This window comes from Microcebus murinus, chromosome 4 (genome assembly GCF_040939455.1).
Source record: "Microcebus murinus isolate Inina chromosome 4, M.murinus_Inina_mat1.0, whole genome shotgun sequence".
NCBI lineage: Eukaryota > Metazoa > Chordata > Mammalia > Primates > Cheirogaleidae > Microcebus > Microcebus murinus.
In genome coordinates, this window is record NC_134107.1 from 58285923 (window position 1) to 58300494 (window position 14572).

At 43.8% G+C, this 14572-nt stretch overlaps 1 protein-coding gene across 3 annotated transcripts in view; it reads right to left on the reverse strand.

The window, feature by feature from the left end:
• CLPB (ClpB family mitochondrial disaggregase) overlaps positions 1–14572 on the reverse strand; it is a 141803-nt gene that overhangs the window by 65170 nt on the left and 62061 nt on the right. For all 3 annotated transcript variants that reach the window (XM_012745070.2, XM_012745068.2, XM_012745072.3), the window contains one exon: positions 2770–2898. In XM_012745070.2, the coding sequence (XP_012600524.1) occupies positions 2770–2898 (129 nt within the window). The remainder of the gene's footprint in view (positions 1–2769; positions 2899–14572) is intronic.

Below are 14572 nucleotides of genomic sequence, written 5' to 3' on the forward strand. Positions count from 1 at the left end.
GGAAGCTGGGACTCAAACCCAAGTTGGCCTGACTCTGAAGCATCAGATGCCCTTTCTGTTATTCCATGCTGCCTCCTAATGGGACAGAGAGCTGCTCACATCATCAGCTTGATACTGCTGTCTGAACCTCCTCTCAGCTCAGTGGGGACTTTTGGTCAGCAAGCAAAAGTACAAAGTTGCCCCCTCCAGTTCTAATCTTCTAGGATCAGGGGAACCTAAATTCCTGTGGACTAAGCAATTTCAAGGAAAAGGGTCCTGTGTGGACCTTGGGAGTACAGGATGGCCTCTGTGTCTAGGCCTGCCTTGGAACTCACAGAGAGCCCCTCCCTCTATGTTGCTGCAGCAAAGCTGGCAGCAAGCATAGGCTAAGAAAGCTGGATGGGCAGGAAGGCAGGCGCTCCTGCCTTCCCTGAAACCCTACGGAGAAGGTCAGCTGAGGTCAAAAGTCTTTGGAAATGTTACAGGCAACAGCCCCTAGGACGAGAGAGCATGATCCTGCCTCTCGGTTGGCTGGTCACACACACAGGCAGACAGGCAAGGGAGGTCAAGGGGGGAGGGAGGTCAGAAGTTGGTAGGCCTGCAGGCCTTGAGTGACGGCCACTTGTTCAGGTCTGGGAGGGAGAAATAAATGGGTTAATGGTTTTGGCCCTTGAGGCTGAGAGGCTAGGGCAGGGGGTGTAAATGGATGCTGGCTAAAAAGGCAGGTGGGAGAAATGTAAAGGTGGGGGCTAAGGGCATCTGTTCCAAGTCAACAGGCAGGAACCATGCCCCTGGAACAGCTCAAAGGGCCAGCCTTGGCCTGGGGGGAGAGGGTGGAGGGAACTTCATAAAAGGCCCTCGCCTCTTCATTTCAAAGGTGTTCGATCTAGAAGGCTTGGGAGAGGGGCTCCTCATAGAGTGAATTCTCTGTCTGTCTGGGGGATGGGGGGAAGCATGGAATGTAAACTACTGGACAATGGCTGGAACTATTGATTGATTTTAAGGCACAGCAGAGAGAAACTCTATGGTGAATGCTCCAATGCTTACCTACAAATGTCTCGCTGGAGAGTTTTCCAAAGGACAAAAATAAGAAAAATTCTGCTTGAGGATGTTTTCTAAGTCTCTGCTTCTGAGAGCAGCAGGTTGTTACTCCAAAAGCATCTGTTATCCTAGGGACTGTCGTTACATCCACAGAATAGTCCTGCCCTTCATGGTGTACATGCCCCAAACCAATGCATATTCTGGGGCAGGGCCCCTGTAGGTTGGGGGTATGGGCCAGGCCTGAGTTTTAAGCCAGTGTGGCTGTGGCTGACAGAAGGTGGCAGGATTGGGGTCCAGGCCAATCACATCACAAGGGCTACAAGATGATCTGGAGATGTTGGGCCTAGGGAGGCAAAAGCTCTGGGACTGGAAGAGCTTTATTTTTTTCTTTTTCTTTCTTTTTTTTTTTTTTAAGAGATGGAGTCTCACTATATTGCCCAGGCTGGTCTTGAACTCCTAGCCTTAAGCTATCCTTCTGCCTCAACCTCCAAAAGTGCTGGGATTATAGGCATGAGCCATTGTGCCTGGCCTGAAAGAGTTTTCTTTGAAGACTATTTTTGAAAAAATGATTGGGTAGGAAATGACAGTTGGCAAAAGTTACAGAGAAAAGATCACAGCTCATTAAAAAAGATGTTTAACCAGTCAGAGCTGAAGTAAAATGGAATGAACTCCCTGGGGAAGAAGCAGGGTTCCTTCTGTCTCTGACAAAATTCAGGAAATGTCAGACAGCCAGCTGTTGGTGAGGTTTCTACCGGCAGGGAGACAGGCAATCAGAGTGGACCCGAGGACCTCTGAGGACCCTTCCACTTCTCAGGTTCTGTGAAGAATGACCCCTAACAAGGAGGACCCAGCCCCAAGAGAGGGTCCCTGGCACTCAAGAAGTGGCAGGGAGGGCATGAACAGGCAGTTATGCACCATGGACTCACTCAGGGGCCTGTGCCCCACACATCCTGCAAGATGCTTCCCTCCCTACTCCAAGGAGAGGCTGCAGTGGGATAAGGTGAAGTGGGAGAGAAAGTGATTGCTGGGAGGTGTCTGGCAGGTATCTCTGTATCAGACCTGGACAAGACCAGTCCAGTTTGAGTCTGGGGATGACACATACTGTACCTTGGATTAAACTGATGCTCTCCAAAAGGAGGGTATTCATCATTCAACACATTATTTATTGAGAGCTTACTAGGTGCTAGGTAATATGGCAGGTGCTGGGGACACAAGTCAGCCATGGTTCTTGCCTTCAGGGAGCTCATAGTAAAGTTAGGGAGAAGGCCAGTGAACAAATAAAGACAATTTCAGATTGTGACAAGTGCAATGATGGAAAAGAATAGGGTGCCATGACCCAGAGTAATGGAAGTGGACTAATTGAGACTGGGGTGGAGATGGGACCAAGGACGATATCTTTGTGACCTGAGTTAGTAGGGATTTGAAGAGCCTCTCCCTTATTCTACTAACCCTGTTTTGGAGGACACAGGGCAGAAGCAACAATCACAAAAACTGTCATAGCATATACAGACAGGCCAGATGGCATGATGCATCACACACATGTACGCAAAGAACACATACCAGCCACAGGAGGGCAAATCACATATGTACATTGCCACTTTCAGAAGTGCAGCCACTCTCAAGGCATTTCAAGGCTCTGGGAGGATAAGAGGGCTCTGGGAAAGCTTGGCATTTCCAAAGTAGAAAGGATGCCAAGTACTCTCTCACCCTGCCGACCTCATTCCACCCTTCATCTGCCCACACTCTTACCTCCATCAAGCAGCTCCTTGACGGTGTGGTAGTCATCAGCAAGGACAGCGTAGTGCAGGGCTGTGCAGCCCTTGAAGCTGGCACGGTTGTTCAGCCGGTTGTTGAAGTCATCCTCTCGGGTGACCAGGACTGGGGGGGACAGCAACACAAACCCTTCTGTTAGCAGCAAATGCATAAGCTACCAATCCTACCTGCTTTCTCTTGGCATTTTAATATACTTACTCATCTACCTACTTACTAAACATAAAATGGTACCTACTGTGTGCTTGGCCACCTGTACTGGGTAAGAGGAAACACAGAGGCCAATTAGTTCCGCAAATGTTTACTGACATCTATTATGTGTTAGGATTCATCTTGCAGACATAAAATAGATCGGATATGGTCCCTGACCTAATCTGACAAGGAAAGCAGATAATAAACAGATGTTTATAGTATTGTTTGAGATAAATACTATGTTAGAGATATAATAGGATGATATAGAAAGCCAGAGGAAAGCGTAGGTCTATTTGGGCATAAAGAGAGGATCCCAGGAGACAGGAATCTTCAGGATGAAGAAGAGTTATCCAGAGGAAGAAAGTGGGTTGGGTAGGACAGGGCAAGAGTGGGGCAGGAGACGGTGGCTGCTCTTAGTAAAAGATTAACACACCTGTCTGCTCTGAAGATGTTTACAATCTAGTAAGTAAATTAATTTTTTTCTATTTTTATGAAAGAGGTTCAGAGGTATTAAATTTTTTAATTTATAAAAGCAATTAAAATTTTGAAGCCATAGAAAAGTGCAAAGAAGAAAAGGGAACAATATCTCAGCAACTTGAGAAATTACATTTAGTATTTTGGTGTATGTCCTTCTAGATTTCAAATATACATATACATATATATTCCCTACAAAATTGGAATATACTGTAAATGCAATTTTGTAATCTGTTCTTTTACCCCTAATAAATACCTGCAAATATTTTTTAAAAGATAAGAAGAAAAAGCATTTCATATGGTCAAAAAACCAATCCCCTCCCCAACTCAGCTCACTCTAGTAATAATGTTTGTGATTCTCACACTCTGATTTGATATAAAATAACCTAAAACCAGTTCATCACTTTTACAAGACTCTCTGGGTTGGGTGAGCCCACATATCCCTATGCACCCAGTATGGTCCTGGTTTATGCCTATTGCCCTGGACAGTCCCAGTTTGGATAATAAATTGGAAGGTTACCCCACCTCTGAAGCCCTCCCTTGGGAAATGAGACCCCACAGAGCAATATCTGTCCTGCTCAGGGATGGACTTTCTTTTGTCTCATGTGGAAGTTATCTGGGTAACTGTCTTATATGCCTTCCTGAGCTGAAGTTTGTAGGGGATGGAATTTGGGTCCTGCTGACCTGTACCACTTTTCTCCCTTAGTCTGTGGCATAGGGTCTGCAAAGGGTAGGCTCCTCTCTCACTGGATAAAGGGGTGTGCTCAGTCAAGAGGTGACTTTGCCCAGGTAGTCAAAAGCACCAGACAATTCCTAAACCATTCTTTTTCAAATGGTCTTAGAATGGAGTTTATGCATTTCTCCCTCCTGCAATACTGAACATCCTACTTAAAATTCCAAAAAACATAAGACTGTCATGCCTCTTCCTAATACTAATAGATTTCATTTATTGACCTTCTACTCTGTGCCTAGTATGGTCACTTCCCAAAATCAATCTTATGTAATTCTCATAACTACTTTTCATAGTAAGTATTACTAATATTATTCCCATTTTATAGATGAGGAAACTAGAGCCCAGAGGTCACATAGCTAGTAAGTTGTTGAGTGAGGATTAGAATCCAGATCTAATCTGAGTCCCCACTCTTTCTTTCCATATCACGCTGTCACCTTCATTTTGCAAATGAGAAAATCAGAGCCCAGAGAAAGGAGTAGAGGCCAGATGTTTTGGTCCCGGCTTTGGCTCTTACTCCCTTTTCTTTTCCTTCTTGGGTAAAGGAGCAAGCACAGTCTCTGGGGAACTTGCCCTTAACAGAAAACAGCCTGAGGTTTGGAGCTAGCACCCGGATAAGCTAGTGTGGGTGGAAGCATTTCAAATGTTTGGCCAAAATGAAGCTGGAGTGTGTCACTGGAGAATAAACTATTCTCTCTTGTGTTCTATAGAATCAATGGTCAGTCAGTCAGCGCTTCCACTCCAGACAGGGGCTCTCCAGACTGATGATCCCTCACTCCCACCCCTGGAGGGTTATCTAACCTTTCCTGGAACAGGAAGAAGTCCTCTGAGCAGCTAACATACAAGTCCCATGTGCGATGGCATCATCTATACTTTCCCCATAAGAGAGCCCTTTAGGACCTCAGTCAGAGATTACTAACTCTTAGCACAGTCTTATCAAATCATGCTAGGTGATCTTGTTTCCAGCCCACTGCAGATTAGAAGAAGGAAATAAGAAGGCCGGGGAGGATGCTTTAGAATCAAGCAGATTGATTACAATCAAGCACCGGCCAGGCAGGGAGGGAAAAGAACAGGACAATGAAAAGCTGAAAAAGGAATTCAGAGTACAGCACCTCAGCAGCCCCTAAGGGCATCACTGAACTGCCACATAGGACTTTAACTGCTGGGTATAATGATGAACCTGAGGGAAAGTGATAGTTGGCTCAAGAAAGCAAGAAGGGTGTAATCCATTTTACAAAGAAAACCCATCATTCACTCAACAAACAACATTTAATGGGCACCAATAGCATGATGGTAGCTTCTGGTGATATAATAATAAATAAGACATAGTTCCTGACTTTCAGAAGCTAAGTCTAATACAAGAATCAGACCACTGAGCAGACAAGTTATAATACAGTTTCACAAGTGCAATGATAGAGCTATACACAGGGTGTTTACCATAAAAAGCAGATGAATTCAAGGAACCCAGCTGGGGCTATTTTGGTTCAAATGTCAGCAGAGTGCCAGCATCATAGCCCAGCCCTCCTCCTCCACGAGGAGGTCCACTGCTGACCTCTGAGGTCTTATCTCTCACCAAAACCTTCCTAATGCTCTTTCTTCTCTGAGCTTTCGTAAATACTATTCCACTGCCTGGAACATCTTCCTCTTTCCCATGCCTTCAGTTGGTTAACTCCAATACATTCTGATTAGAAGTCACTTCCTCCAGTGATTCCTCCTAAATTTGAGGTAGTCATTGCTCCTGAGAGGTCCCTTAGCACCTTAGGCATCTCCTGATTATAGTATTTATTATATTCTATTGCAATCACCTGCTTCCTTGGCTATGTTTCCTCATTAGACCAAAAGCCAATGAGGACAGAAGCATGAATACCTTCTCCACAGTTGTCTCCCCAGTGCCATCAATACATGCATGAAAATACTTGTTGAATCAACAAATACTATAAATACTTCATACATAAACAAGGTCCTGATATTATCTTTGTTTTTGGACTAATAATAATGATAATAATAATACCAGTCAACAAGTACTTATTGGAGGCAGTTGAGTATGACTATTAAATAGGAGAGTTCTGGAGCCAGACCACTTGTGTTTAAACACCAGTTCTGAATTTACTGACTGTGTAATCTTGGGCAGTTTAGCCAACCTCTCTGTGTCAAGTTCCTTTATCTGTAAGTGAAGATAGTAACTGTAAGTAACTCTTTCATGGGATGCTGTAAGGATTAAATGAGACACTGAAAACAAAGAGGTACAGTGCCTGGCCTGGCATATAGCACCTCTCAATAAATGTTATTATCCTTACTTTCTCATCTTGTGCTTTCCAAAGTGTATTTTCTCTCCAAAAAAAGGTTTCATTTTGGGAATCCTGCATACACTCTTCCTCTCAAGAAGGCACAGTGAGCATGAGACTATAGTTCTAAGAGCCATCTGTTTCATTTGGTGTCACTCAGCAGTTTCTTGCTTGACAGCCTAACCTTTGTTAACCCTAACCCTTGTTAAAATCCTGCAGTATTGGTGTTCTACAGAACTCTCTTTGGAAGTGAGTAGTGCATCACCATTTGTAAAGTTATTTATTTATTTCAGAATAACTTTGTGAGGTAAGGTAAAAGTTTATTCTCCCATTTTATAGATAAAGACATTGATGTTCAGAAGGATGACACAATTAGTGGTGGAGTTGGGACCCAGTCAAGTTCAGCCGGGCCTATTTTGTGCTCTTATGGTTAAACTCTTACCCCATATCACTCAGTGTTAGGAGCCCTGTCTCAGAAGATCATGCTGAAGCCTCTGGCTCCTTAGATCTCATAGTCTCCTCTATCCACAAAAAAGTGGCTGCAGATAGAAGGAGGAGGAAGGAGGTGGAGGGGAGGTGCACCACACACTCACATGCACACACACTTACTGCCCCTCCCTCCCCCCCACTGAGGAAGAGTAAGCAAAGCCACGGAAGCTAAAGTGATTCATCTAAGACTATCTCACCAGCTGGCCACCAAGGTGGTCTTCTGAGGCCCCGTCTTTACAGCTGGTCCTCAGCCAGTGAACCGTGCCCTTCTCAACAAAGACATCTGCTAGCTTGTCTCCAGCACAGGCTCAGGCTCCTGCTTGTCCTCCTAGCCAGCCGTTCCTATCTCTTCAGGGGGTCCTACATCCCTCTGACCACAGGAACAGTGACGAAGCACCACTCTGATATCCTTCTGTTTCCATCTCTGCCTTTTGCATTTAAAAGTCTAGGCCTTGGTGCCATGGCCAGGGTCAGTCTGGGAGCTTGTGGCAGGTATGTGCCCAGAGATATACTCTGCAGGACTCCCTGGCCTCGCCAGTGCCAGTGAGTCACTAGAGGTAGAAAGTAGTCCCTGGATCCCTTCATGTAGCCCTGGCCACTCCCCAAATTGCTCAAATTGCAAAAACAAAAACAACAAAACATTGCCTCCCATGATGAGAAATAGTTATTTAAGGTAAAGGTGTCATAGCATCCTGAATCTTAGCTCTGCTAGTTACTAAGTTCTTTTTTCTTTTTTTGAGACAGAGTCTCAGTTTGCTGCCCAAAGGCTAGAGTGAGTGCTGTGGCATTAGCCTAGCTCACAGCAACCTCAAACTCCTGGGCTCAAGCAATCCTACTGCCTCAGCCTTCCAAGTAGCTGGGACTACAGGCATGTGCCACCATGCCTGGCTAATTTTTTCTATATATATTAGTTGGCCAATTAATTTCTTTCTATTTATAGTAGAGACGGGGTCTCGCTCTTGCTCAGGCTGGTTTTGAGCTCCTGATCTTGAGCGATCCTCTCGCCTCGGCCTCCCAGAGTGCTAGGATTACAGGCGTGAGCCACCGTGCCTGGCCACTAAATTCTTCTATCTGTAAAATGAGTATGATAAGCAGTAATTTGAGGAATACTGAATATTTAACTATTATGAGAATCAAATCTGATAATAGGTTTTTAAAAACATTACTATAAACATTTATAAGTGCTGCTTTCTCCCATGGGTTACGTACCAGGGATACAGAGATAACTCAGATGTGGCTCCTGTCCTCATATTGCTAAGTCTATTGGGGGAGATTTTGAAAAAAGAGGCAAGCCAAGTGGTCTCTAGATAACAAAAGCTTTATTTACTGCCCATTTGTGCAGGGGAAAGGTAACCCTAGCTGTGAGTCCCTCTCCCTCAGGCTCAGCCTCTACTAGCCACTCCAGCAGCCAGTGTCATCTAACGTTACAGAGTGTCTCGCAGTGCCCTTGTCTTTAAAGATGTGAGCATGTCTCCAAGAGAGGGGACCTCTATGACTACTAAGACAAACACAAGAATAACCCCTTACATGTGTACAGGGTTTTATAGTTCAGAGGGTACTTCAAGGTGAGCACTCATTCCCTTACCCTCATGACAACCCATGTAGGGCAGAGAAGTCAAGTACTTTTATCTCTATTGAACAGATGAGGAAACAGGGGCTTAAAGGGCTTAGGTGGCTTGCCCAACTTGCACTGCTAGTCAGTGGTACACTAGGACTAGACCCCAAGCCTCCCTGGCTCCAAGGCCTCTGCTCCATCTTCCATTCTGTACAGCTTCTGCCAATGCCCACAGGCTCAAGTCTCACATAACTTAGGGTCAGCTGATCTGACCTGAAGTTCAGGGACTAAGCTAATCTCTTATCAAGAGTTTCTAGCAAGAAGCCTCTGGCCCCTCACCCTCTAAACAAATTAAGACCCTCCTGAGGCAACATAGCACTACAGTTAGAATCAGAGCACATGCCCCCTCCTCCCACTGCTCAGGAGCTCCATCTATTAATACAACATGTATGTGTATAGGAGTTGTCTGAGACCCACCAGAGAGGTCTCAGATGTCCCAACTTGGATGAGTTACTTCATCTCATCGTTTTCATCCTTTCTACCACCATTCAAACCAGAAAAAGTGTGGAGAGCTTCAGCATAAAGTGTATTCTAATTAATTTTCTTTTGGGAATTCATACTATTAATATTAGGGAGAAATGGGGCCCTTTTATGGTAAGTGTTTTTTATACATTATCTCATTAAAGCCTCACTGTAACTTTAAAGACATCCATCCTACTGCCAGGATCAGCAGGCTCCACTGGTGCTGTTAGTTCTGGCTCCCCAACCTCCGCTGGTGCTGTTAGTTCTGCCTCTTGCATTTGTCTTCAACCAAGGGATGGGGCAAGAGGGAGACTCTCTGTGCTGAGTTAACATGAACCCATCCCTAGCAAGGCCTTTCATTCCCTTCCACAGCCTGGAAGACTCTCCTCTCTCTTCTACCTGTTCTTTAAAACCCAATCTAAGTCCTCCTCTTCCAGAAAATCCTCTCTTCCCAGCTCTGCCCTGAATGCCTGTAAAGTTGACTATATGTAGTCATTTAGCAATTAATTATTTATTGTCTTACAGCTCTGCTTATAATACTTTCTTGTGTTAAATTTTCTCTCTTGTTCTGACTCGCCACTTAGATCGTAAGCTCCCCATGGATGGCAGTAACTAGTTCATAACATTTTCTGTATTCCATATAGCATCATTTGAATACACTGCTTTCATGTAGCTTAGGCAGGAGCTCATATGAGCCTTCATCCACCCACCTATCAACCACCAATACTGAGTACCTGCAGTGTAGTAAGTGCTATGAGACAGACCACATGTCTGATGGTAATATGGATTGGCAAAGAACCTCTCAGAAGAATCATCCTGAGGACAAGCAGGAGCTTGCCAGGTGGAGTGAGAAGAAGGGCATTCCAGGAGAGGAAGTGGCATTTGCAAAGGCCAGGGGGGTTAAGACTGCATTATTTGTCCACTCAAGAAATAGGGTGCACTTCAGTGAACCTGGAATGTAGAGTTAAGGCAGGTGAAGCAGTGAGCAGAGATGAGGTGTCCAGGCAGGCAGAGTACTGATCGTGAGAGGGGTTTGGAGTTTATCGTGAAAGCTATGGGTACGTAATAGTTTCTGCTAACAAATTAAGTTGCATGGGGATCAGCAAGAACAATAGACCAGGAGATAAGTAACTGGCCCTTTCACTAACTGGGTACATGTGGCTCAATCCCTCTGTGTCTACAAGTTCCCTGTCTTTATAGGAGTTTTTCAGCATTAGTGGTTGTCAAGCTTTAGTGGGGACAGAATCACTTGGGTAACTGGTCAAAAACTGTTGTTTCCCAGGCCCCCACTTCAGCCATTCAGGTTCAATAGTCAGGGCCTGGGAATGCGCATTTAAAAAGCCCACTGCAGCTGGCCAGCGCTGTAGCTCACGCCTGTAATTCTAGAATTCTGGGAGGCCAAGGCGGGAGGATTGCTTGAGCTCAGGAATTCGAGACCAGCCTGAGAAAGAGTGAGACCCTGTCTCTACTAAAAATAGAAAAAATTAGCCAGTTAACTAAAAAAAAAAAAAAAAAAAAATTAGCCAGGCGTGGTGGCTTGCACCTATAGTCCCAGCTACTCAGGAGGCTGAGCAGGAGGATCACTTGAGCCCAGGAGTTTGAGGTTGCTGTGAGCTAGGCTGATGCCACGGCACTTATTCTAATCCGGGCAACAAAGCAAGACTCTGTCTCAAAAAAATAAAAATTAAAATTAAAAATAAATAAAAAGCCCACTGCATTATTCCTCAGAAAACACCATGAGAAGCACTAAATCAGATGATCTCTGAGGGTCCTTCCTACCCTAATGCTCTTGTGAAGAACACAAGAAAGACACAAAGATGGCCAAACTCACCTACCACCTGCATGGTCCAGCTCCAGGGAGGCCAAGGATGCCTGGGCACCAGGATGCTCTTCCCAAGCCCCATGTTTGGAAAGTTAAAGATCTCAAGGCACCATATCTTGGGATGAGACCCCACCCAAAACCTCATTCACACCACCACCTCTCCCCAGTCCCCACCGCTCCCCCCAAAAAAGCCCAGTTGGAATTAAGTCCTTCTCTACCACCTACTCTAGCCTGTATCTTCATTCATCCACCAAACATCAAATAATTTCCATGGGCTAGGCCTTAGAGATAAAGCATGAGACCTGCTCTCAAGAGCTTGTAAATAATACAAATGATATTAGAATAATCTCTTTTAAAGAGTATCTCTGAGAGAAAAGAATTCAGAATTTTGGCCAGGCGTAGTGGCTCACGCCTGTAATCCTAGCACTCTGGGAGGCTGAGACGGGCGGACTGCTCGAGGTCAGGAGTTCTAAACTAGCCCGAGCAAGACCCCCATCTCTACTAAAAATAGAAAGAAATTAATTGGTCAACTAAAAATATATATACAAAAAATTAGCTGGGCATGGTGGCACGTGCCTGTAGTCCCAGCTACTAAGGAGGCTGAGGCAGTAGGATTGCTTGAGCCCAGGAGATTGAGGTTGCTGTGAGCTAAGCTGATGCCACGGCACTCACTCTAGCCTGGGCAACAAAGTGAGACTGTGTCTCACAAAAAAAAAAAAAAAAAAGAATTCAGAATTTTGAATCTGAGAGACCTGGATCCTAATCCTAGTGACTTTAAAAAATTATCTCCCTGGACCTCAAATTTCTCATGGGTAAAATGGGGACATTAATGCCCATTAATTGGGTTGCTGTGAAAATCTGAGGTGATGTGGTAAAGCATGGGGCAGAGGAAACAATCTGCACTTAGGAAATGGTGGTTTTTAAGTTAACATATCCTCCCTGTCCTGGAACCTGCAGTACATCACATTCTCCTATTGACTTTCAGAGGCCTCTCCCACCTGGCCCCAGTTGATTTTTCCAAACAGATATTCTACTTCTTCCTTCCCTACTCCCTTCCTGCTGGTCACGGCCCCCACAAGACGACTCTGGTGATCCCACCATGAATCTTCAGTGGGCAGCACCATGTACTAGAAAGAGCATGAGGGTTGGAGTCAGTCAGACTGGAAAGCAAAAGTCACTGTGTAATTTTGATCAAAATACTTAACATCTCTGAGATTCAGTTTCTTCATCTGCAAAACAGATAACATCACCTACCTTATAAGATTCAATGGAAAACCCAATTTAAAAAATGGACAAAGGATCTGAATAGACATTTCTCTAAATAAAATATACAAATGACCAAAAAGCACATGCGCAGATGCTCAATATCACTGGCCATTAGGGGAACTGCAAATCAATTACAATGAGATACCACTTCACATCCTCTAGGATGACTATAATAAAAAAATTGACAGACAATACTAAGTGTTAGAATAAAGATGTAGAGAAATTAAAACCTTCATACACGGCTGGTGGGAATGTTAAATGGTGTAGTTGCTTTGGTAAACAGTCTGTCAGTTCTTCAACAGGTTAAAAACACAGAGTTACTACATGACCCAGTCTACCCCTAGATGTATACCCAAGAAAACTGAAAACAATATGTCCACACAAACACTTGTACACAAAAATTCATAGTAGCATTATTTATAAAAGCCAAAAGTGGAAACAATCTAAATGCCACTCAAATGATGAATGGATAAACAAAATGTGGTCTATATAGATAGGATAGAATATTATTTAACCATAAAAAGTAATGAAGTACTGATACATGCTATAACGTGGATAAAACATTATGCTAAGTGAAAGAAGACAATCACACACACAAAAAACCCACGTTCTATGATTCCATTTATATTTATATTTAACGTCCAGATTAAGCAAATCTGTGGAAACAGAAAAAAGATTACTGGTTTTCAGGGGCTGGGGGTAGTTGGTGGGAAATGCAGAATGATCGATAATGAATAGGTGGTATTTTTATGTTGTTGTTGAGACAGAGTCTCATTCTGTTGCCCAGGCTAGAGTGCCGTGGTGTCAGCCTAGCTCACAGCAATCTCAAACTCCTGGGGTCAAGCGATCCTCCTACCTCAGCCTCTTGAGTTGCTGGGACTACAGGCATGCACCACCGCGCCTGGCTAATTTTTTTCTACATATTTTTAGTTGTACAGCTAATTTCTTTCTATTTTTAGTAGAGATGGGGTCTCGCTCTTGCTCAGGCTGGTCTTGAACTCCTGAGCTCAAAAGATCTGCCCACCTCAGCCTCCCAGAATGGTAGGATTACAGGCATGAGCCACTGCACCCAGCCAATAGGAGGTGTCTTTATGGGGTGATAAAAATGTTCTAAAATTGATCAGTGATGATTGCACAACTCTTGTGAATATACTATAAACTACTGAATGATATACTCTAAATGGTAAATTGTATAGTATGTGAATTAAATCTCAATCAAGCTTGTTATGTTCAAAAATACATGTAAGGAGTGGAGCATGTTGCCTGGCATACAGTAAGGACTCAATAAATGACAGTAAATTTATTATTGTGCCATTTCCTCTTCCTGATGCCATCCCAACTTTGGCCAGAATCACCTCTAACACTAACGCTGCAGAATATGTCAGGCTTATTGCAAGGGGTCCATTTCATACTAAGTGGAGGACTCACAGGTGAGTCCTAAATGCTAACATCCCAAGACTAAAAGTCTTCCTCCAATACTCAGATAACTAAATATAGAACTCTTAAAGTAGAAAGAAAATAATGGCTTCAATTTATTGAACATTTACTATGTGCCCAGGTTCTGTACCAGCAACTTCACAATTATTTTCCTCACAAGAACTATAGTAGGCTGTTATATTATTATTCCTATTTAATAAATGAAGAAACTGAGCCTTTGAGAAGTTTTGTAACTGATTTAAAGTCACAATGGTAGTCAATGACCAAGCTGGATGGTTCAACTCGAAGGCACATATTCGTTTTCTCCATGTGATTACACGGCTTCATTATGCCCTCTTTTATTTCTCTACCTTTTATCCACATATTACAACTCAAGCAAGCCTGTTTTTCACTGATCTCCCTTTCCTCCTGTGTGTTCTCAGATTGTTTCATGTGTATACTCTTTTTTTTTTTTTTTTTGAGACAGAGTCTCACTTTGTTTCCCAGGCTAGAGTGAGTGCTGTGGCATCAGCCTAGCTCACAGCAACCTCAAACTCCTGGGCTCAAGCAATCCTGCTGCCTCAGCCTCCCGAGTAGCTGGGACTTCAAGCATGTGCCACCATGCCCGGCTAATTTTTTCTATATATATTAGTTGGCCAATTAATTTCTTTCTATTTATAGTAGAAACGGAATTTTGCTCTTGCTCAGGCTGGTTTTGAACTCCTGATTTTGAGCATTCCGCCAGCCTCAGCCTCCCAGAGTGCTAGGATTACAGGTGTGAGCCACCGCACCCGGCCTGTTTCATGTGTATACTCTTGAACACAGCAGAGTCCTGATATAAAGTGAATGGATGTGAAGCATGTGAATATTTTCTCCCATTCTGTAGGTTGTCTATTTGCTCTGATGATAGTTTCATTGGCTGTGCAGTAACTTTTTAATTTGATCAGGTCCCATTTATTTATTTTTGTTGTTGCTGTGATTGCTTTAGGGTCTTCTTCATAAATTCTTTGCATAGGCTGATGTCTATAAGA